This window comes from Esox lucius, chromosome 23 (assembly GCF_011004845.1).
Source record: "Esox lucius isolate fEsoLuc1 chromosome 23, fEsoLuc1.pri, whole genome shotgun sequence".
NCBI classification, from domain to species: domain Eukaryota; kingdom Metazoa; phylum Chordata; class Actinopteri; order Esociformes; family Esocidae; genus Esox; species Esox lucius.
Genome location: NC_047591.1, coordinates 10982191 through 11006508, shown reverse-complemented (window position 1 = coordinate 11006508; position 24318 = coordinate 10982191). Strand labels below are relative to the sequence as shown.

At 45.5% G+C, this 24318-nt stretch overlaps 2 protein-coding genes across 8 annotated transcripts in view; one reads left to right on the top strand and one right to left on the bottom strand.

Annotated features, from left to right (window-relative positions):
- The first annotated feature begins 3045 nt into the window (after nucleotides 1-3045).
- Nucleotides 3046-5786, top strand: echdc3 (enoyl CoA hydratase domain containing 3). The gene is made up of 6 exons (XM_034290033.1): nucleotides 3046-3235; nucleotides 3798-3916; nucleotides 3998-4094; nucleotides 4184-4385; nucleotides 4635-4813; nucleotides 5108-5786. Exons 1-6 carry the CDS (start codon nucleotides 3111-3113, stop codon nucleotides 5259-5261), a joined length of 876 nt encoding a protein of 291 aa, XP_034145924.1. The 5' UTR covers nucleotides 3046-3110; the 3' UTR covers nucleotides 5262-5786.
- A 401-nt stretch (nucleotides 5787-6187) lies between these two features.
- usp6nl (USP6 N-terminal like) overlaps nucleotides 6188-24318 on the bottom strand; it is a 47426-nt gene continuing 29295 nt past the window's right edge. For 6 of the 7 annotated variants that reach the window (XM_029116941.2, XM_029116942.2, XM_034290032.1 and 3 more), the window contains 13 exons: nucleotides 23534-23607; nucleotides 21441-21523; nucleotides 19878-19917; nucleotides 19399-19479; nucleotides 17167-17274; nucleotides 16127-16236; nucleotides 14556-14604; nucleotides 14202-14322; nucleotides 13698-13792; nucleotides 13162-13227; nucleotides 12785-12884; nucleotides 12327-12479; nucleotides 6188-9117 (listed from right to left, as the gene is read on the bottom strand). In XM_029116941.2, coding sequence (XP_028972774.2) covers nucleotides 7478-9117; nucleotides 12327-12479; nucleotides 12785-12884; nucleotides 13162-13227; nucleotides 13698-13792; nucleotides 14202-14322; nucleotides 14556-14604; nucleotides 16127-16236; nucleotides 17167-17274; nucleotides 19399-19479; nucleotides 19878-19917; nucleotides 21441-21523; nucleotides 23534-23607 — 2720 coding nt within the window. In that variant the 3' untranslated portion in view covers nucleotides 6188-7477. Of the gene's footprint in view, nucleotides 9118-12326; nucleotides 12480-12784; nucleotides 12885-13161; nucleotides 13228-13697; nucleotides 13793-14201; nucleotides 14323-14555; nucleotides 14605-16126; nucleotides 16237-17166; nucleotides 17275-19398; nucleotides 19480-19877; nucleotides 19918-21440; nucleotides 21524-21840; nucleotides 21864-23533; nucleotides 23608-24318 lie in introns of those variants that run through there. The other variant, XM_029116943.2, reaches the window with a different exon arrangement.

The following is a 24318-nucleotide window of genomic DNA, read 5'->3' as shown; positions in this document are numbered from 1 at the left end:
CTGGGCTGTGAGCAAAGGTCCCACTTGAGGACTTTGGGCTCTCATACCATCCTCATGGAGTCTGTTTCTGACAGTTTGGTCAGAAAAATGCACACCAGTATCCCGCTGAAGGCCATTTTGTAGGGCTCTGGCAGTGCTGCTCCTGTTCCTCCTCACACAAGGGCAGATATTGGTCCTGCTTCTGGGTTGATGCCCTTCTAGGGTTCTTTCCGCTCTCCTCATGTAACGGCCTATCTCCTGGTATCTCCTCCATGCTCTTGAGACCGCTGGCTCCCCCATTACAAACCTTCTTGCAACGGCACGTATAGATGGGCCATCATGGAGGTGCTGGACTACCTATGTAACCTGAATGGGCTGCAGGTACCGCCTCATGCTACCAGTAATGACAAGGACACTAGCAAAACACAAAGCTGGAGAAGAAACAATCAGGAAGGATAAGGAAAGAGAAATTGTGGCCACCACCTGCAAAACCATTCCCTTGTTGGGGTCTGTCTTGCTATTGCCTCTCCAGTGCACCTGTTGTCAATTTAATTTGTACTAAAACAGGTGACATTGATTCACAATTGCTTATGTTTCCAAACCGGACAGATTGATATCCCTGAAATTAAACTGACTTGGTGTAATACTGTGATGATTATGTGTTCCCTTTATTTTTTTGAGCAGTGTATTTTCTGTAGCCACCACACCTATCTGTTATTTGCAATGATGTCATCTGTAGCCAGTGAATGCTAAGTGGTTGTTCACAAACTTACATTGACAGTTCAACTTCCATTTGTCAACAAAACTGGCAAACATAGGAACCATAGGTTTGGTCGAAAATGTGGTTTATATAGCGAAAATGAAATTTTTTTGTGAGGAATGTAATATTGCCAGGTTATTTAGGGTCAACAACACAACTAGTCTTAGTTTGAAGCATTTTGGAGAAGGTTTCAGCTTGCAATGCAGCTTTTGTTGCTTTGGTCGCACAGTTTAAATTCATGAATTTGGACGATGCTAATAATGCTAAATCCAGGCTGGGACATGGCTTGGTTTGAAAAATGACTCGATGGGCCTTCAAGAACAACTCAGGGTAATTGAATTTCCCCCAAAGATGAGTCAAGGTCGAACAGCGCCTTAAAGGCTAAGCAAAATCGTTTCTTGCGAACAAAGGCATATTCTTTGTGGACCACTTACCCAGCAGGGGTTTGAGTGTTAATTGCAATCAGCGAACATGTTTGTTTTTTTAAATCACATTTCCCAGGCTACTATTATAAACAGATTGTGAACCGGAAGTTCTGCACTTACTGAGAATTTTTATAGTGTAATATTAAACATTATTAGGTCAACAACGTAGCTATATTAATAAATTATACGAAGACTTAATTCAATTAATGCATTGTTTTCCAGTAATTAATGAGTGAATATAGCTTCGGCCGAAACTACAGTAGCTATTTAAACGTCTTGACAGAAGTTAATTACAAAACGGCCTGACAGAAGTCAATTACACCAACACTCATTAACGCTCGGCCACGTTTCTCGGCAACAAATGCATGTGTATAATCTCTATGGACTCTACTTAATCCTTCTGGGTTGAATTTGTTCGTCAATATCAACAACTTATTAAATCAGTTTGATTCTCAGCTTTTTCATGTGTGTTTTGTGTAACATTAACAATGGACCATTAATTGTCTCATTCACGTCGAGAGTGGGTCCGGACGTTGTTGCTTTCTGTGACTCCGAACTGTCGCGCAACCGGAATACAAAATGTTTATCTTCGAGTGACCTGCCTCGGTTAATCTGCTGTACTGTATGATGGAACCTATTTCACTTTGCCTTACGACTAAGTAATATAATTGCCGTGTTAAGTCTTGGTTTGATTTCATTTTCTCAAATTCGGATTTGTTGTGAACGCGACTTCAGACAGCCAATTTATTCAGGTCATAGGATTACCATAATGACTAGTAAGTAGGCAAGCGCAGAGCACACCTTACCCCTGGATGAGTTGCTATCGCAGATCTTGGACGTCACTAGTAACCCAGAACTTTCCTAACCTTAGGAACATAAGATATCATGTTCATAGACCTAACATTTAGAAAATGACGGCCCGAGCATTTTGGATAATTCTGGCAACAGACCAGGAATGCCTTGACCAGTGGCTAAAATACCAGAATGTCTGTAGGCCTAATTCATGTATAGGACACACAATTGTACATTTAGCTATCACTTCTAACTAATGATTTCACTTCGTACCTACAGAACCAGCATCTTTTTCACAAGGGACAAATGAGGCCATCGGAATCTACTGGTTAGGTGACCATCGACCTCATGTAGAAAGTCCTATAATCACGAGTTGGGAATCAAATTAAAACAGTGTAACTATACAGCATGATACTATTTTGGTATATGGGCGTCAGATAAGTGGTCAAGAGCCTGGTTCTAATCCCCGAATCCACAAGCTAAAAAGAAAATTAACCGTTGGAACCGTTGAAAGTTTTGCCGTTGGATGTCAGAATGCAAAAAAGTATCATTTTTATACAATACCGTTGTCGAAGCCACCGTTTAAAGCTAAATGCAGAAGTTTAGTATATGGTCGCAAGCCAGGCAAAATTAATGATGTAGTTATAATAATGACGATAAATAAGTTACAGCAGCAACCACAAGGCTGTCATTCTCAGTAGGCTATTTCATAATGGTAAACACCATTGACCAACGTTAGCCATTAGCTAGCGCACAAGCGAAATTAGTATGCAAATGAACGAAATTGCTCATACTTAGAAAATGTAGCTAACATGGCTCAGTATTTCTGCAAGCATTTAATAATGAATGGCATATACGGTAATATATCTGTGATATGACATTTACTCTACAAAATAATTGGAGAAGGCGTCCGGATGATCCATATTCCTAGGTTGTTGTAAAGAGATCTGACAATGTCAATTTGGTCCACTAGTGAGGCCCCGCCCACAAAATACGTAATTACTGTTTACTAACAAAAAAGTTCTGTAAATCACTTTGGATCAGAGTTTTACACTCCCCAACAGTAGAGGGCGAGTTACAAAAATGTGAGTCACTGTTTATAGATTTAAACCTATGACTCGGATGTGACTAACATATTAAGTAAACAACAAAACATGTCACGACATTTATTTTACCGAGCTGCAGATATTGTTCAACTCATCAGGTTGACAGCAAGGTCTCTTTGCACGCAAAATCCGAAGGAGCATCTGACTCTCAGACAGCAAATCAATGGAATAAGGTAGATCGCTATCAAAGTTGTCAGCAAGCTAGCTAGACTGATGTAGGAGTCTTAGTTACACAATTCGGCTGATGTGACTTTGGCCATAGGACTCCATACAACCGTTAATCGTGAAATTAATTAAAAACGCCACCAGCAACTAACGTGCATTTGCTAATAGGTTTAGGCCTACTTCATTCTCCAATTCGACCAAAGTTGTAACTGAGCCAAATAGCCCACCGTATGTATAGCATCACCTGACTCTTCTGGTCTTCAAATCCATTGTGGCCAGGCTTCTGAGCTAGAGGGAATGCGGCGAAATTGATAAAAGTTGTAATCGATAAAACATGTGTCTTCAATACAGTTATAACTTCTTGCTCTCACCGAATTAACCAGTCACGTCCAATCAGTCTTTACAATAACAATTATAAAATCTAAGCCAAGGCTGTTCTGCTGAGTCGTGTTGGTCCCAAACCCTATTGAGACTATATTTATTTTTACTCTATTTTGGCATTACCCATATCTATCTAGCAACAGATCTTATAAATCACACAAAATATGTGATGACCTTTTTCATCTGCAGGAGTATTGTCCTGAACAACCCTAAGAAGAGAAATGCCCTGTCCCTGTCCATGTTGGACTCCCTGAAAGATGACATTCTGGCTGACAACAGTGATGACCTCAGAGTCATAATCATATCTGGTAAGCTTTCATCAGAGCACTCACCCATGTTTAGGTGCCCCCCCCCCCTCCATCAACTCACCTGGTTTGCATGTGTTACAGCTAAAGGACCTGTGTTCTCCTCTGGGCATGACCTGAAGGAGCTGACATCAGCACAGGGCAGAGATTACCACACTAAGGTGTTTCAGGCCTGCTCCCAGGTGTGTAACACACACACACACACACACACTCACTCACTCACTCACTCACTCACTCACATGCATAACCACACTCATTTTGGGTGTTGACGGTTATGACCCTGATTCAAGACATTCCCGTGCCTGTGATTGCCATGGTGAATGGGGTTGCCACAGCAGCTGGATGCCAGCTCGTCGCCAGCTGTGATATCGCCGTAGTGACGGACAAGTCCAGCTTTGCCACGCCAGGGGTCAACATTGGTCTCTTCTGCTCTACGCCAGCCGTCGCTTTAGGAAGAGCTGTCCCCAAGAAGGTACATGTACACAGTTATCTTAACCCTAAAACATTGCCATTCATAGTCCTATTTTCCTTAACCCCCTTAACAGTAAATCTAACCATAACCCCAAGATAAGTTTGACCCTAAACCTATCCCAAAAAAGAATCCACTCGGGGTCAAATTCTTCATGTTTTACTATCCTTGCAGGGATTTTTGGGCCCCACAAGGTTAGTAAAACCTGTACGCACAGGCACTGTGACACTGATATTTTTTGTCATTTTACAGGTAGCCATGGAGATGCTGTTCACAGGAAACCCAATATCAGCCCAGGAAGCTTTGCTGCACGGGCTGGTCAGCAGGGTTGTTCCAGAAGAACGTCTAGAGGAGGAGACATTAGCCATCGCACGGCGTGTCTGTCAGGCCAGCAGGCCAGTCGTTGCCCTTGGCAAGGCAACCTTCCACAGGTATGGCTCAATCCGCAGAAGCTTTACAACAACTGGAGCAGTCAGGCTTGTTGTGCGTTTATTATTGTGTCTATACCAGAGTGCAAAACATGGTTTGTGTCGGCACAGCAGTGTGGTAGAACTTGAGCCATTTTCCACCCGTCACATTCAGTTACATTTGAATTATTTTTGTCGTTTGAGTGATATGCACTGATTTGACTGAATGCAAAAATACATGATTTTCTCTTAGATAACTACTACATACCATGTGTAGTTGTGTGTGTATATAACTTGATAATTTAATTACAATCCCAGGCAGATGGCCCAGGGGAGGGACGCAGCCTACGCCACAGCCTCTCGTGTCATGGTGGATAACCTGGCTCTCAGAGACGGACAGGAGGGAGTACGGGCCTTCATAGAGAAACGGAAACCTGTTTGGACAAACAAAGCCGAGAAGGCCCATGAGTGACGTCTGCTAGACTGGCCTACAGGGCCATGTGAGGGGCCTGCAGCCCCCGGAATAGATGGTGTGAAGTGGTGAACCTGCCCTCAACTGGACCTGAAACCACCACAGAACACACACGCTTGAGGGGGACATTTTGAAGTTAATTCCCTGCTAATTGTTATTATATGATGGGGATGGATCATGTATGGCTGTCTTCTTCAGTGCCCTCAGGAAGGAACTGACAGTAGGTGAAAAGGTAGACTCACTTGATGTGGGGTTTCTAGAACAAATTGGGCACTTCTTGTTGAAAAAAGTGCTTGGTCTGAGACAGAATGTAAATGTTTAATGTGTATAATCAAAAGTAATAAATTTAGTTCAGAATTTAAGCCAATCAGCTGATAAATATGTACAGTGGGGAGAACAAGTTTTTGAGACACTGCTGATTTTGTATAATACCATTACATTACTCTATGCATTTGCACTTTCCTATCACATGAGGGCACTATTGTACATCAAAGCAAAGGTTCTGACAATATAAATATTTAACGTTAGCTCATCGCAATGACTGTATTCCTAGTTTGGCTGACATAACACAACTAGTGGTGCAAATAGACAAATTTTACTCTCCTGGTGAATACAGTAAAACCGTAATAAACTGCTACATTTTGTGCAGCCAGATTAGCTGAAAGGTGCATAGGTTTGGAGGAGAACGCAATTATCTTTGAAAAGTTTCTCTTCATTACAGGGTTGAGTTTCCTAAAATGAGCTGATGAGTTGGCACTTGTTATTCCCTTCTCAAGGACACTAAACCTAGAGCTTTGTGGATCATTCCGAAGAATGTGTGTGAAGAGACTTCACTGATATATGAATGGAATAGCAATAACAATAACAATCCTACTGACATTTAAAAAAAGAATCCATACTCACAAGATTATACATACACATGAACAGAGATTTTCACCCCAAGTTGTTTAATTAAAGCAAAATCTCTGAAGAATTATCTGATAAACCGTTTAACAATTAGTTATTTAACAAAAAAATTAATGACTTCTTAAAGAATGCATGTTCAAATAAAACAGTATCAGTATACGGTTGGAGAATGAACGTGTTGTGTCAAACAAGTACATAGAGTATTAGAAACCAGCAAAGAAGTAGGTGTTTGAATAAGTATTGAAAGGTATGAATTTCATACAAGAAATATGTATGTATTCATCAGTAAGTATTCATGTGTGCAAGAAATTATTTTATATAATTGTGGAAGTGCTGGTAACTGAACAGTAGTGAAGTTGTCTGGTGCAAAATATAAGACTGTAATATGACTTGATAGAAATATGAGCTTGTGATTGGAGCATATTGCTGTAAGTACAGTACTTCAATACTGGTATACATTCCCCTCTATATAAACTAGTTGCAGTTGACAATCACTTTTGGTAACATAAAAATACTGTACTATTAATATTAAACCATATTTTACCATTAATAATCAAGTCATTAGAGGGAAGTTATTCAGTACTTTAGGGGGAGAAAATGGGGAGAACAAAATGTAGTCTTGATATGGGGTTTACACTGGCCTCAATACCCAAACATACAGTACACACAGCATTTGGGTTACAAAAATGTACGGTGATTATTTGAAATTAGTCGTTGCAAAAGTGAGCAACTCGTTATACAGTGGTGGTGATTCAAATAGCTGCTGTATTTGACACTTCTGTGTAATTCTATTATTTCATTTAATCTCTGAACAAAAGATATTCACAATCGTAGCGTTAATGGAACTCTAAAGTAGATATCTTGGGAACGAATTGATAAAAAAAAAAATAAAGATGGAACAGAAAAAAAAAATATCACTGAGTTTGTCTCGCCAGGAGAAAATTCTCCTATTTATGGATAGTTTTTAAATAACTCTGTATGTTACCAAAAATCTTTTGCTGTACATTTAAGCTCTGAAAGAGAGAAATACATATTTATACATACTTTTTAAACGCCTGTCGTTAATTAACATTCAAAAAATAAAATAACTCTTCATTGGGTTTTTAAGGGGGGGTCAGTAAAAAGGTCAGAAGATGTGGTGTCCTGCAGCGTTCATGATGCTGAATGGGTGTTAAGGTCGGGACATCACACAAAAAGCACAAATAAAACAAACAAACTCCTTCCAACACGCCAACAACCCGGCCGTTTTCTTCTCCTGCCAGTGTCAGTGACTAACATCTCAAGTGTCTTGGGAACACTTGCCTCTCCTCTCAAAGCAACATAGACTCCTGCATGGCAAAAGCCTCTGGTGCATGCCTGTAGTGTGGTCCTCCAAACAGAGGGGGGAGCTGCTGCCTTATGGTTGGATGCTGCCCCTGAAACGGTGTCCTGTAGTGAACAAGGCCATCAGGGCCGGTCGGGAAGGTGAACTCCTGAACGGGGGACATCTGGGCCCTCTGGAAGCTGGGGGAGCGGGGCAAACCGCCGGGGGAACGGGCCGCGTCACCACCCTCCTGCTGCCCCCACGGCTGCACCTCCACTGCTCCTACCCGGCCTGGCCCCTCAGGGAAGTAGGGCAGGGTCTGCTCCCCTCTCCTGGACCCCTCGTACCTATTGTAGTCAACGGGAGGGTACCCGGAATGGGCGGCCACAGGGGAGGTGAGCCGGGTGGGCTGGCGGAGGTACGCAGAGGAGTTAGCGGCAGGGCTGTTGATCTGCTGCATGGCGGGGAGTTGCATGGGGGCTTCAGTGGTCCGGGTGGGCTGGGCCGGGCTGAAAGGCTGCCTGCGGTAGGTGGCGTAGGTGTTGTTCATGAGGCCCTTGTCTGGGGACAGGCTGGGCCGCTGTGTGGTAGCGTACGCCCGCTCCCCATACACCAGGCCCATGGATGGAGCCCCTCTGGAGGACAGGGGGGGGTATTTCCGGTCGTCCCCCAGTCCCCTCTGTTCCAGGCTCATGTTGTAGGGGGGATAGTGGAGCGGCGCCGCAGAGGGCTGGCCGGGTGAGTACTGCTGGGGCGGTGTGTGGTACTGGTACTGGCTCTGTGCGTTGGGGTGGACGTAGGGCCTACCCGCCGCCGCCGGGCTGTTGAGGGACCCGGGGGTGTGGTGTTTGGCCGGTCTGGCTGCCGGCCCCACAGAGACCGTTCCCCCTGTCAGGCCGGGGGGAACCTCGCTGGGCCTCACCTGCGAGTGCGGCCGCTCCGGCTCCGGGGCCTCCGCCAAGTCCTGCTCCCCGGGCACGTTGTCATACTGGGAGGCGTTGGAGCCACGGTTGGAGCCTGCGGTGAAGCCCCTGGAGCGTGGCCGGCGGTGGAGCAGCTTGACGTCGTCGGGGCTGGAGGGGGCCGGGGAGCAGTTCAGCTGGACCTCCCGAGCCGCGGCCGCCTTGACCGCCTCCAGCTTGGTCTCGGAGGGCTTGACCCAACGCGGGGCCACGTCTCGGCGGGAGCTGTTGAGGCCGACGTTGGTGTGGTGGTTGCCCTGGGGCTTCCCTCTGTCCACCGCCGCTGCGGGAGGGTTGAAGCGTGGCGAGGGCGTGGGCACCGGGGACGGTATCGGCGTGGGGGTGGACCCGCTCTCCGGGGTGGCCAGATTTGGGACCTGGGGCTGTTTGTAGAGGGGGTCGAGGGACACGGGGATCTCTCCAGACCCCCGCGACCTGGCCTCCCTCTTCTCCCTTTTTTTCTCCTCCCTTTTCTCAGCGAACTTCTCCAGCGAGTCCCTGCGTGCCCGGCTAGGGGGCCGGTTGTCCCGCTTGCGCTCGGGGGAGGAGCTGGGTGCCTTCGGGGGCGGGGGCTCAGCCGGCTGGGAGTGGCTCTGCCCATTCGCCACATGGTTGTGGTGGAACGCCGCAGCCGCCTCGGGGGGAAGCTGCCCAAGAGGTTTCTTGGGTTTCTCGTCGTCTTTACCTACACCGACAGAACAGACGGAGGGCTGGTTAGAGCACCTGGCGCGACGACACCAACGACAAAGCCAGGTTTAAACCATGAATATTCAACAAGGGCAATATGGATTCATGCAACATTACTGCCGACGGGGGGTTGAAAGTAAAGAGAGAATTACATTCACCACAGACAGAAAAAAATACAACATCTGAAATTTATTATCATCCATTCTCAGAGTGTGGGCCAGAGGCGTCCAATTAGGAAATGCCAATTCAAAAGGTGTAGACTCTGAAATGACGCTCGGTTCCGCTCGGTTTCATTAAACTGTGCTTAGCTGCAGCAGTAGACCCCGGCATCAGAAGGTCAGACTGAGATTGTTCTTGGCTAATGGACTGTCCTTAAAGACTTTATAAACACTTGTTAGAGGTGAAGTAGGGAACATGAGGTCACAAATCATTATTAAATCCACTCTATGCGGTCTAAACTCTATAACTCAATGAGTATATCATGATATATTCTTATATTGCCTTATCGACCCTGTGTCAAGAAAGTAAAATGTGGTGTACAGGCGACACACAGATACAGAGAAACAAACAGTGAAGGTGTGACGCTGAATGTGTTGGGGTCTGGAAGGAACAGGGTGTCCACAATCGCCATAGAAACCAGGAACTACAAGCTGGAGAAGAGCAAGTGACGTGACTGGACCAGGAAGTGTTGTGAGCTTGAAACTGGACGCGCCTTCATCGGCTGCCTTTAACTAAAAAAACCTCATAGTGATGTTCCAGTAATACATCCTCTCTCTCCATCCTTCTGCCCATGTGCAAACAAAATGGAGACACTTGGCCTGTTCATCACAGCATCCACCTCAGCCCTCTTATTGGGGATCCAGCAGAGAAGGACAAGAGTATTTAGGATTCCAACCAGGAAATACATGGATTCCTTGACATACGTGCTTTAGTGTTGCCGAGTTAGAATGCAGTGTCTACCCCAAGATAAAACGTTAACACGGACATTAACCTATTCAAACGTCTGTTTAGGCTCAAACTGAAAACCTCATCCAGCAATTTAGCTGTCAATGTTTGAAGTGTTTTGGCTCCTGAATGCCAATTTCTAAATCACGACATGACATGCGGCTGGTTTACTGGCAGCAGATTGGTTGAAGATGGAAGCTCCACTTACTACAGTTGAATAAAAGCCTCCAGTGGTGGGTGCTGCTTATTATGCTGTCACCAGGAAGAGAAAATAGCCCTGTCACTGTGTCTCGGTGTACAGCACCAGGAAGAAAGGATGCTACAGTTAATTTTGAGGTTTAGCCATTATGTAGCATAGAAATCCTCCCACATATGGTAAGAGATGTCAATTGGTGACCAGACATATTTTTAGGTAAGATGAAAGTACTCTCTTATTAACTGAAATTACTGACTCAAAGTACCTCATTAGAAGAAAATATTCACTCCAAGTAGCTTAATAACTGAAAGTACTGACTCAAAGTACCGTTTCTTCTTAACTGAAATCTTATTAAGTGAAAGTACTGTATAGTGAACCAAAATACATAACCTGCAACAAGTTGAGCTGCAGTTCATTTATGGAAATTAGTTAACTGAAATAAATAAATTAGGCCCTAATGTAGGGACATACTGAAAGTTTCTTCCTAACCTAAATAATTGACTCAAAGTATACCTTATTAATGGTAGATTCAGACTTAAATGGTCATTTCTGTTTATTGGTAATCCCTGTTTATAGTACAGCAGTGTAGCTTTGCCATATGCCAGCAGAAATCATGAAAGTGGGATGAATAGAGAACCCATCCCCTACAGGACCCCAAAAGTACGCTTAAAGACAACAGCGGTCTTGACCGAGTTCCAGTTGCGCTAGCGTTGTGAGAATGTTTTGTAAAAGGGAACCCCAGGGCTCCTGGGACAGACAGGCGACAGACAAACGGACGGACGTAAAACGGGGGGAGGGGGGTTGACGGGGGGACGGACGGACAGATGATGACAGAAGGGAAGACCAGTCAGGGAAGCCCACCGGTTACTGCTGTAGGAGGGGATGTGGTCCCCCCTCCCACTCACACATTTGTAGGCTGGGCCCAACGATTGGGAGAAGAAGGAAAAAAGGCAGATTAAGCAAGACAGAGCAGATTAGACAGACACAGTCTATCAATAATTTGTACCAGAACTAATAGGACACAGCGGGTAGCAGGGGAACTGGGTGTATCAAATGTTATCAAGTGGTTAAGGCTGAATACACTGTGAAGTTCCCTATGCTGGGTGTGGACATCTCTGAGCTTGCATGTGGCAGTCTGATCTACAGTACGTGTGTGTGTGTGTTGACTGTATAGTGTAATGGAGGGGTTTTCAAAGTGGGAGACAGCAGGCATCCCTTTAGAGAACACTAAAGACAACCCCCCTCCCCAACCAACTAGTAAATGCATGCAATGATGTAATAAAATGAAATCAGCATCATTAACTAAATAAAAATAAGTCAATCCATTTTTGTAGTAGGCCAGTAAAGAGCAAAACAATCGCCTGGCTTGTGGCGAAGAGGTTCTAGACACGATCCTATCCACTACTGCACACTGGCTCCTTCCAATTCACGCGCATTTACTGACTTTTTCTCCATTTAATTTTCCAAATTTGTCTAAAGTGAGAACTGTTATTTTCAACACTGTGTTCTTAATATACAGTTTCAATCAATCAAATGTATTTTAGAGAGCCCATTTTACATCAGCAGTTGTCACAAAGTGCTTTTACAGAACACCCAGCCTTTAAAAAGTCTACATACCAGTGCTGTGTAAATAAATTAATCCACCATTTTCACCTGCTTGCCACCTGTTCACTTTCTCCTTATAGCTATACATAATAACATGCTTTAGCGAAATTATTCGATCAGTCCTGTTTATAAGCAACACCCAGCCACCGCTTTCTCCATCTCACAGTCAACATCTGGAAAGTTACGTACGCTCCACCCGTTACAGGCTGAATAAAAACGGAGAAGAAATGACAATGTCAGGTTATTAAATATTTATCTGCTGTTGATATGTACTCATTATTAGAGAACGGCTTCGCTTGGGCTTTACAGTTACTTTTCCAATCTCTTTACCGCCTCCCCTGAAGGTCTCTGACGATCCCCTGGGGAGCCACGCCTCACACTTTAGAAAACACCCGGTCTAATGTTATTTGTGTGGGTGTGGGTGTGTGTGTGTGGGAGACATGAGAGAAATGGTTGACTACCTGGTGCGGGCAGTTCCAGTTTGGCCTTCCTGAGCTCCACCATGTTGTTCTGTAGCTGCTCAATCACAACATCATCCTCAAAGAAGAAGTCCTTAGCCAGAGTCACCTGCAGAAACTCCACTAGCTCCTCCATGGACAACCTAAGCAGGTGCTCTGCAAACACACACACACACACACACACACACACACAGTATCAAAGCGACCGATCAGATCTGACATTGCAAATTCACTGTGTGATTTCCTCAAAACGTCTAATCCATTTTTACTTTTCATAAAACACCCATCCCCGGGACTCCATCCCGTTTATTCATTCTAAAATTAAATTTCACACCCCAAAACACACACGGTTTGAGTTAGACTGAGGCCGGGGGGCTAAAATGAGCTGGCTAAAACATCCTTGTGGATCTCAGACAACCAGATAGTCACAATAACCAGAAGTCCTAATATAATGCTCTTACTCTTGTGCAGCTTGAGGACAGTGTACGACATAGCGGTCAGAACTCTCTCCCCTTCTAGGATATAGATGTCCCAGATCCTCAGTGTCAGTGTGAAGGGAGTCTGAGAGAAAGGAGAGGAGGAGTTCCAGAGAGAGGGAGTTCCAGAGAGACAGAGTGTGTGTGCGCGAGAGAGGGTGAGGGAGTATATAGAGAGGATGGATGAGAAACAAATAAAACAGCTTCATTAATGAAGTGACCACCGCTATTTGCTAATTTACTTTCATTAGCCCAACAGCGGAGGAGGGCATGTTGGGATAATGAGTCCTTCTTCAAAGCCAGACTTTAAAAGCTGCAGGGAATGAGACACTGAGTTAAGAGGCTGGGATTCTGACACTCACCCTGTCTAGAAAACACTGAAAGAACCACTTCATAGTGTAGAGGCTGCTGAACACCTCCTGTGAGTCCTGAAACATTAGAGGTCAATGAGCCATTAGCACTGTGTGTGGGTGCCTGTCTGTCTGTGTCTGTGTGTGTGGATGCCTGTGTGTGTGTCTGTGTGTGTGTGAATGCCTGTCTGCCTGTGTGTGTGTGTGTGTGTGTGTGTGTGGATGCCTGTCTGTCTGTGTGTATGTATTCCTGTCTGTCTGCCTTTGGGTGAATGCCTGTCTGTCTGCATGTGAGTGTGGATGCCTGTCTGTCTGCTTGTGGGTGAATGCCTGTCTGTCTGCTTGTGGGTGAATGCCTGTCTGTCTGCTTGTGGGTGAATGCCTGTCTGCCTGTGTGCGTGTGTGTGCTATAGTTAAACACAGCAGTGGTTGTGGTTTAACAAGAGTTAAACCACAGCCACATTGCCCAAGGCCTCATATTAAAAGCAAAATAATACATAGTCCTTTGCTGTGTGTGTGTGTAGTGTAGTGTGTTACACGGGCCTCACCAGGTGGGACTTCAGCTTGGGCAGCATCTTCTTCAGGATGCGGTCATGGTGCTCCTGGAAGCGCATCAATTTGGGAAAGCCGGGGATGAAAAAACCTGGGGGGGGGGTTGGAGGGGCGGGCAGAATGAGACACAGACCGTCAATTCAAATTCACGTCGACAGGTGGCAGTGTTTTCGGCCGTTCTGGACGTGTGCGGGCCTGAACGGAAAGGGACGTGAGACGCCGTGAGCTCCGGGTATTCGGCGAGGCGTGGCCTTGGGTAAATGACGTCCAAAGATAACTTTCAAGTCGTTCACAGGTACGCGTCACAGGGTTAATGTGAGGAATGTGTCTGGAGTAGAAGATCATAGATAATACCGTCTGTACGGGAGCCGGCTCGGCCACGCCTACTCGGTGTGTATCGGGTGTGTTGGCGTGGAGCGGTATTCCTTACAGGGCTTGCGTGACACAGTTTAGGCGTGGCCCACTGAATAACAGTAACATGGAGTGTTTCCGGTGTTTACCGTGCATGGCGTGTCTCTGTCCAGACAGTAGCTTGACCAGGGCCCAGAAGGCATCTTCTTCATTCATATAGATGAGCAGCAGAGCAGTGATCTGACTCATGCCCTGACAGTATCCCACATCCTACACACACACACACACACACACACACAGACACACACACACACACGACTTATTCCTCATACATCTTTCTTGGAAAACAAAAGGATGGTAGATGGAGAGAAAGCGGGAAGATCAGGAGGAGCTGGAAGAGGGAGAAAAACTGGGAGGGAGGTGAACAGGAAGAGGGTGCTGACCACCGTTGACAGGGAAAAGTAAAGAAGGTAGCAGTAGACAGTGAAGGCCATGTGACTCACAGTGTTGTATATAGAGTAGGCTGTTAGGACGTGGAACAGAGCCTGCTGCCTGAAAACAAATGAATAAACTGTCAGAACCTTTAAATGGCTAGACATCCTTTATTGAAACAACACAGACCACAAACAGTTACATCTCTGGAGCTTTCCAAAATAGAGTACAAAGGCTATAAAAATCATGTTGTCATTCAATATTGGGTAGGGTTTCTAAGCGAAACAACTACATTTGAATATGATTTTTACTTGCTATTTTGGGCTGCCAGTAATGGCAATCTTTGAGATAGTTGGTAGTGTTATGGTCCTACAGTATAGTAGTGATTGAGGTATTTGGTAATATTATGGTCTCATGGCATAATAATGGTTCACATAGCTGCTAGTGTCCAAGTTTTTCTGTATAATAATGATTGTGTCATGGTCAGTATTGAGGCATTGCGTTTAGTTCCTGGGAGGCAGTGCATTTAGTTCCTGGGAGGCAGTGCGTTTAGTTCCTGGGAGGCAGTGCGTTTAGTCCCTGAGAGGCAGTGCGTTTAGTCCCTGAGAGGCAGTGCGTTTAGTCCCCGAGAGGCAGTGCGTTTAGTCCCCGAGAGGCAGTGCGTTTAGTCCCTGAGAGGCAGTGCGTTTAGTCCCTGAGAGGCGGTGCGTTTAGTCCCTGAGAGGCGGTGCGTTTAGTCCCTGAGAGGCAGTGCGTTTAGTCCCTGAGAGGCAGTGCGTTTAGTCCCTGAGAGGCAGTGCGTTTAGTCCCTGAGAGGCAGTGCGTTTAGTCCCTGAGAGGCAGTGCGTTTAGTCCCTGAGAGGCAGTGCGTTTAGTCCCTGAGAGGCAGTGCGTTTAGTCCCTGAGAGGCCATAGCCGTGTTACATTCTGCTGACTGATAATGCAGGCCAGACACACTTTTGATTACCCAGAAAACTGGCTGTGTGGCAGTCTGTACACATTCCAACAACATAGCAGTTCATGTACGTTGTATGCTCCCTCTCTGTCAGTGTACAGTGTCTCCGTTTGTGTCTGTTTGTGTGTCTCAGTCTGTGGGAGTGTGCAGTGTCTCCGTTTGTGTCTGTTTGATTGTCTCAGTCTGTGTGAGTGTGCAGTGTCTCCGTTTGTGTCTGTTTGAGTGTCTCAGTCTGTGAGAGTGTGCAGTGTCTTCGTTTGTGTCTGTTTGAGTGTCTCAGTCTGTGCGAGTGTGCAGTGTCTCCGTTTGTGTCTGTTTGAGTGTCTCAGTCTGTGCGAGTGTGCAGTGTCTCCGTTTGTGTCTGTTTGAGTGTCTCAGTCTGTGCGAGTGTGCAGTGTCTCCGTTTGTGTCTGTTTGAGTGTCTCAGTCTGTGTGAGTGTGCAGTGTCTCAGTTTGTGTCTGTTTGAGTGTCTCAGTCTGTGTGAGTGTGCAGTGTCTCCGTTTGTGTCTGTTTGAGTGTCTCAGTCTGTGGGAGTGTGCAGTGTCTCCGTTTGTGTCTGTTTGGGTGTCTCAGTCAGTGTGAGTGTGCAGTGTCTCCGTTTGTGTCTGTTTGAGTGTCTCAGTCTGTGCGAGTGTGCAGTGTCTCTTTGCAGATGTTGTGCGTCAGATGGACAGAAAGAAACTGACTTGACATCGTAGCGGTGCATGAACATGATGTGGTCCCGGTATGTTCGGTTCACGTCCAGGTCAATCTGACGGATGTCAGGAGACAGACCCCGTGCGCTGAGCTTCAACTTCTACACACAGGAAACAGAGAGATGCAGTGATGGAGCATTTGTGTGTTTGGGTGAATGTGAGTGAGACAAATGCATAGGAATAAGTATACTCATCAATCCAGCAAACATTTTATTAAGTTTTAATGAAGCTCAGTTGTGCCTTCTAGACTTAGTATTCCACGGATGACTTGAGCGCACACACACACACGCAGGCGCACGCGCAGGCGCACGTCTTCCACTATACTAAAGATGAAGCGGTGTGAAATCAAATAAAGTCAGTGCTAGGTTTGGCTATGAATGTTTATGAGCCTGGGCTATAATGAAGCATGCTAGACAGTGTGGAAGGGGACTACAGGAGCACTTCAGTGTGAATGTCTACGTAGTCCCCCAGTGTGAATGTCTACGTAGTCCCCCAGTGTGAATGTCTACGTAGTCCCCCAGTGTGAATGTCTACGTAGTCCCCCACTGTGAATGTCTACGTACTCCCCCACTGTGAATGTCTACGTAGTCCCCCACTGTGAATGTCTACGTAGTCCTCCAGTGTGAATGTCTACATAGTCCTCCAGTGTGAATGTCTACATAGTCCTCCAGTGTGAATGTCTACATAGTCCTCCAGTGTGAATGTCTACATAGTCCTCCAGTGTGAATGTCTACATAGTCCTCCAGTGTGAATGTCTACATAGTCCTCCAGTGTGAATGTCTACATAGTCCTCCAGTGTGAATGTCTACATAGTCCTCCAGTGTGAATGTCTACATAGTCCTCCAGTGTGAATGTCTACATAGTCCTCCAGTGTGAATATATATGTAGTCCTCCAGTGTGAATATCTATGTAGTCCTCCAGTGTGAATATCTATGTAGTCCTACAGTGTGAATGTGTTTATAGGGAGGATGGACATTAGTCCAATAAACCTCTATTGCTGTGAGCTGCCTCCTCATGTTTCCATAACATACCTCATAGAAGTCTTTCTTCTCCTCCTTTATTTTGGGAATGTCGAGGAGTAGACACCACACCTCTCCCCGGAGCTGTAGGGGAATTCCTTTATAGATCCGCCTCATCAGCTGGAGGGGCACATGGAATCAGGGAGGAGGACATTCTTAGCAAGACATCCAAAAGACCACGCTTCCCTTTTGAGCCTGAATCCCTAGAACCTAATGTGTAAGATTCTACGTGCGCCACTGGCCAATAAAACATTATCATCACGAATAATAGCATGAATAATCTTACATGTCTCAATAAGGGGACACCGTACATTAATCATCAATCAAGCATCATGTGTCTCAAGTCAAAAATGTGACTCAAAAGTGAAAAGACAGAAGATGTCTGAGCGAGAGAGGGGAAGATAGCGACACAGAGAGAGTAAAGGGTGAAGTACTTCCATAGGCAGGAGGAGATGAGCAATCTCCAGGACTCCGAGTGGAAAAGATTAAGTGTTTAAACCGAAACTGCTGGAACAGCAGAGTTAATCGTCGCAATGAATTATTCTCCTACAGCTGCTGGTAAAATCACCATGTGGAATCGGGCTCAGAGCGGACAGTGACATTCTGAGGAAAGATACAGTATGTGGATGTGTGTGAGAGAATAGGTAGGTGTGTGTGTTTTTGCATGTGTGTATCCTAGTTGTACTATGCTTGTGAGGACCAGAATTCCCCACAGACTTTTGGGACTCGCTAAATAAAGTGTACTTTGCCTGTCTTTGTCATATTCTGTCCCTATTTGTTGTCTACCTCAAGCATTATGCAATATGCATTAAGTAGAACACTGGGATGTGTAAATGTATTAACGATTTAAGGTGATTCCAAATCTGATGTGTGGTTGTGTGGTTAAAAAGCTCCATGTACAATTCAGAGCCCATAGACACACACAGTGGTCCATCACATTTAACACATGCTGCCTCCCTTTGTGTTCATATATCTGCATTACTAAGCAGGCAGAATGCAGACAGAGCTGAGTGGAGAGAGTGAGGAAGGAGAGTGGCAGGAGATTTAATGCAGGTTTTCTACTCACTCTGGGTAGTGTGTGTGTGTGTGTGTGTGTGTGTGTGTGTGTGTGTGTCAGACACAATTGGACAGAGTCCTTTAATTAGGACTCCGCCAAGAAAGTCAATAAGAGTATCTGTTTCGGAAATTCTGTGTGCACATTTTGTGTTAATAGTGTTCTATTAACGCTTTAATGTTGAGTTCATTCCTACTCACTGTTGTCCACAGTCTCTATATGTACCACTGATTCACTGTCACATCAACATCTCAGTCTGCACCCAGAACCTGCCCCACGGCAGACCTGCTGATTACACCAGCCTTTAAAGTTTACATAGTTAGAAACTATAACCTGCCTTTATAACCTGGCTGACGGACGCCACAAACTGGCTGACGGACGCAGGAACCTGCACCCTTGGCAGCAATTACAGACACAGTCTGTTTACAGATACAGTCTGTTTGAACAAGTTACCAGTTTTACAAATCGGGGGCACAGCACTTTTTGCAAAACTGCTCATGCTGTCAAGTTGGATGGGGACCTTTGGTGAACAGCAGTGTTCAACTCCTTCCACATATTCTCAGTTGGAAGGAGCCTAGAAACCAGCTTAGAAAAATGAAAATAGAAATGACTGACTGAATACAGATGAACAGAGATGATAGATCCACACAAACAACCACCGCAAGTCCTTAGTTGTTGCTTGAATCATAGTTATCTAAATGGAGGAGAAAACGAGAGCAAGAATGCGTGAGGGACAGGTCCTTGATTGTAGCTTGTCACACAGTTCTTTAAATGAAGGAGAAACTGAGAAATAACAAACTACTAAGATAGAGTGGGTGAGTGCCAGGGAGAGAAAGGCTAAAACATTACGACAAAGGTACACTTAAAAAAAATATCCCATTCCAACTAAAACCACTCAGTGTATAAATGAACTATGTCACAACAGAATGCCTCAGGGTCCAAACCCTATCATAAAGTTCACACAAACCCAAGCACCAACAAGGGCCACTACAACAGCGGTAGGACGTCTCTAAACAACTTTTAGGATGAGACTCACAAACACCTGTTCTCCACAGAGGACAGGAGTGAGTGTGGGGCATGATGAGAGAACAATGTGAGATGAAATATCTTATAACAGGAATGTGGGTATGAGACATTTTGAGGGAGAGACTGATAGAAGATGTAAACAGAGAGGCAGAGAGAGATTCTACCTTCTCACTGTTCTTGTACTTGTCCCAACTCTTCAGCATTTTCAGCCATTTTGTGGTCCTTTCAATTTCTATTTGTTTATTCTGAGGGAACACAGGAAGTGACACGTTAACACTTCCTCATTACCATAACTCTGGAAGAACTGCCAACTTAGATAAATAAGCATTGTCATACATGTTGCTTTACGAAATTAATTATGCATTTAATGATGTATGATGAGGCAAAAGATAATGTGACAAAACTAATTTAAAATGATCCCTCATGAAAGAAACTGTATGCTATAGTAGAAGACAAAAACATTGGTTAGAATTTGGAGAAATAATGGGAAGGACAACACTAATCAATTCTGGTCCCGGTTTTAATCATAGCAGTAACAGTAATCACTGTGTGCGCATGTGTGTGTGAAAGACACCCTTATCATCTTGTCAAGGTCATTCCACAGCAGCGAGATGTGTAGCTACTTTCCCTCTGGGTCACTCACCTTCTCTTCCACTGAGTCATAGGATGGAAGCTCATTCTCACTAGGGAGCAGGAGAGCAAACAGGATTTAGTATTGCATTGCTTTGCTTCAATTTTGGACACATTCTTGCAGTCAAAATATGCATGTTATCAACATTGTTTGCCACAGGCTTTTCTAAAGCTTTGCTGGTAGGTTGGCAGGATGTCAGTAAACAGTCTTTCTGTCTAACTCAACTCCCTCATTTACACACAGTAAAGTCGGACAAGACAAAGTCCCAATATCAGATACTGTATCTCTACGGACAAGACAAAGCCCCAGTTTCAGGTACTGAATCTCTACTGACAGACCAGACGTCTGAAAAATGACATGTCCTCAACAAAAATATTGGCCAGTAAAACCTCTTTCCAGAGGAAGTGGAATCATTAAATAAATAACTGCTGTTGCAGCCACAGCTTGTTTAACCTTCCCTGACACACATCAAAGGGAGGGAACATTACACATTATCTGCAGCCGTACAAACAGGAAATAACACATTAAAAGATTCCTCCATGCTGGCTCCTGTCCTGTCCCAGTTTCAAGGCCTCCATGGCTACAAGTCAGTTACCCTTTGAAACTAACAGTTCAACAGAGCACATCTAGTGTCTCCAGTATCACATCTGTGTCTCTCAGCAAACTGGCTAATCATATTTAAAGTTTACTGGGGGCTTGATTCCACTATTAATATTTAAAAATGTAGAATTCCTTCCTCCAGTAAGATTAATTGATCTGTACATGACTGTAGGAGGAGGTCCAGTTTCCTCTCCATTGCTTCAACCAACTGAATACTCATCAGATCTTTGATTACATCGGACATATGAGGACTGCAGGGAGGAAACTGAGCCAGGGTCTCATTCCCTCTTCCTGTATGTTCGCCTTGGGACTGCCTTGACTCTGGCCTTGACTTTGACCTTTAACCCATTCAGGAAGCGCAGAGAGTTTGCAGTCCGCGTCGGTCTATAAATGGGTCACTTTTCTCCCTCAGTCTCATCAATCACGCCTGCTCAATATGACCTGGAAAACCCTGTGCTTTCTGCGACATCGTGTAGCTTCAGGCCTATCTCCATGAGGGCCAGCTCGTCGGTGTCCTACCCAGACGTGGCGTTAGGCACGACGTCTCTCCGCTCTCTTCCCTTCGCCCGGGGCCCCAACCTCTCCATCCTTCTCTCTGCAGACCACAGCTTTCTTCGGATCCTTCTCTCTGTTAGACTCTGGCCCTGGGCCCAGTCTCCCTCCCAGATGCCCTGTGATTGTGGTTAACCCTGAAGCCTCCTGCCTGCATCAACCCACGTGTACCATCCTATACATAACCAGTGGAACAGCCTGAGCACATACTTTTAAAGAGCCTGACTGGCCCAACGCCAGCCCCGACAAAGCCACACAACACCAGGCTACAGAGGCAGCGTTTTATACCCAACCCTGCGCTTTACAGAGAGCCATTTTCTCCTGCTTCAAGGAAATAGTCTAGTTCAACTAGCATGATTTGAATCTTGCTGAAGTTAAATATTAGAACTGTGTGTGTGTGTGTGTGTGTACACATGTCCTTACTGCACAAAGCCGAAGCGGTCGATGACTTTGTACAGGAGCAAACTTGCATCCTCCCAGTCTTCCACAGTAGCACCTTCTTTTCCCTGCAAGCAGAAATGTGAATCAAAAATAAATAAATAAGCACATAAAGCATTTGGGGTAATGCAATGAATAAGAAGTAGTCTGAAATGCAAGTGCTTTAAAAAAAGATCCTTGGGGAACATATTCTTTTTTTACTTTGAAGGCGCCACAAATGAGAATGAATGGAAATTCGATACTATGAATGTTAAGAAGCAATGTGACTTGATGCTTATATAAAACGTGATGGCTACATTCTTTGCAAACCTCTACACTATGAAAATAGAGACACAGAAACATCAAATGTAGTTTTATTAATGCTCAAGTGAACATGCCTGATTACCTCTTCAGCTGAAATTCCACTCCCTGTTTGAGGAGAAAAGAAGATTTGATCCTGATTGGATATTCCCAGACTTCACTACAATATTGCAACTATTGGGACTATTCACTCCTTTTACAGACTACTTTGGTTAATGGTTGTTAGCACTGGGCAGGAATAGCAAGGCTTGGTATGTTTGCAACAAGACAACAGTTTTGAGGGACAAGCATGTTTAATTCTGTGTGCGGGTTTGTCTTTATGCGTGCATTGGTCTAGTGCTGACTGGTGCGAATCGGGGAAGCAGGCAGAGGACACCTGTGTCTCTCAGAGGTAAGACTGTTAAAGTCATCACATTACAATGGAAAATGGGAGAAGATCATCTTTTGAGAATGCACGACAGCAAAAGGAAACTAAGAAAAAGAAAATGATGGCAAAGGCTGAGAGGAGGATTGTAAAGAGTACACATGAAGGAGAACAAAGAAAGAAAGGAAAAGGCAGAACAGGTGGGACTAGCAGACCGAGAGAAAGAGGGCAAAAGTGGTAAAGAGTGAGGGAAATGGAAAAGAGAGAAGAATCTCTTGGCCGTGGATTGTAAAGGATAGCCTGAAAACCAGCTGCTGAGGTAAATACAGCTCTCCTATCTTTCCCTCTCTTTCTCCTCTCCTCCCCCCTCCCTCCCTTTCTCCTCCCCTCGCTCCCTCTTTTCTGGACATTCTGTCCAACACAGATCCCGCCCACAGTAGAAAAAGGGTAAAACAAATATAAATAAATCAAAGACACATCTGGGATGAATAAAGACACTGTTCTTACGACCAACCTCAGGCTGAACACACACACACACAGCCTTGAGGAGAGGTCAGTGGAGACACTGGCTGACTATGTCTAAAACCCACGTCATTTAGTGCATAGACACAGGCGCAGGGTGCACGCGCACACGCACGCACGCACGCACGCACCCACTCCAGACATCCCAAAAGCCGCGCAAAATCAATGTCACAGCAGAGGTGGAGCGTTTCAGTTGGTCATGCTGTCCGTGTTCGCGTTGTTAAGTCCCCGTTTGACTCCGCCACAGTGCCAGAGATGGCCATATATTTCTCCAACCATCCTCAGCAGGAAGAACAGGACGGACCCTGCCTTGAATCCTATCAAATGTTGAGGTGTGTGGTTGCAGAGTGACGGGGTTCTTCTCTGTGTTCCGGGGAGCCCCCGTGCCGTCCCCTGACTGAGTCAGGATGATGCCCAATTGGTTTAGATTGGACTCGTTCTGCCTCACTACCCTGAGAAAATGGACCCCTTTTGTAATCGGGGTAAAACATCAGAACATAATTAAACTGTGTCACAGCGTCAGCCTGCTCCTCTCTCCTCTTGCCTCCCCTCCACTCCTCCATCCTTGCTCCTCTCTTAATGAGCGGCTTAATTACGCTGCCCGCCGGACTAAATTAAAAAGGGCTAATTTAGAAACCAGGCACGACAGCTGGCTAAGACTGATGCCACGAGTCAAGCAGAGAGGCGCCACAAACAATAGAGTGGATGGACAAACAAACGAACACACCGTTCGCAACGCCATCTGTCTGACCGACAGAAACATCGTACCCGCTTGAACAAAAGGAAGCACACACCTGCTGAAACCTCCAAATACAGATGGTTAACCGCAGCTTGTCCGCCACTCTGGCCAGCATGCTTCAGGTGACCTGCTGGACAGCACAGGAGCTCTTACCTTTTCATATTTGGAGACGATCTCGGCCCTCTCCTGTTCAAGCCTCAGCGCAGCATCCTGCTCCGTATCAGACGCTGTGTAGGAACAGGAAGTGAGAGAAGAGGAAGCCGGATTTGAGGAAGGAAGCAGACGGAAAGGACAGGAGTTAGTCTTTAAATGTCTGCGATTGGAGTGGGCTCAGTGAAGGTCAGGACGAACCGGTCTATGTCTCACTCTGCCCTTTAATGATCTAATCATCAAGCACTAAGCACTCCAGTTCACTGGTCTGCTGCTGAGAAAGGGTCAAAGGTCAGGGCCTGTCCTACTACAGCAAATGCTGGTTGGACCAGCAGAGCTCATCGGGGTTGAAGTGTGTTGGCCAGTGTGCGTGTGTTGAACACTTTGAGCTCAAAACGGAGGACATTGTCTTTGGAGGACAACGCTGTCAAAGAGATGGTGACAGAATGAATTTCTGTGTTTAAACAGCCTAAAGAGTGCGTCTGCATGTGCGTGTGTTTTTTGCATAGACGTGTGTGTGTGTGTGTGTGTGTGTATGCGTGCGCGCGTTTTGTAGGGGGGCGCCAGACAGGCAGTAAATGAGGAACTGTCACACGTGATCGCCTTGCCGAGAGCGCAAACAAAAAAACATCTACATGAACACACTTCTCTCCTCCCTTCCAGACCATTGTACTATATCACATCAGCGTCATCCCTTTACAAGCTTCGGTTTCCTCATCCGATTAAGACTGTACGACAAACACGGCCACTCGGAAGGACGCACTGCATCTACCGGATTTGCCAGCCAA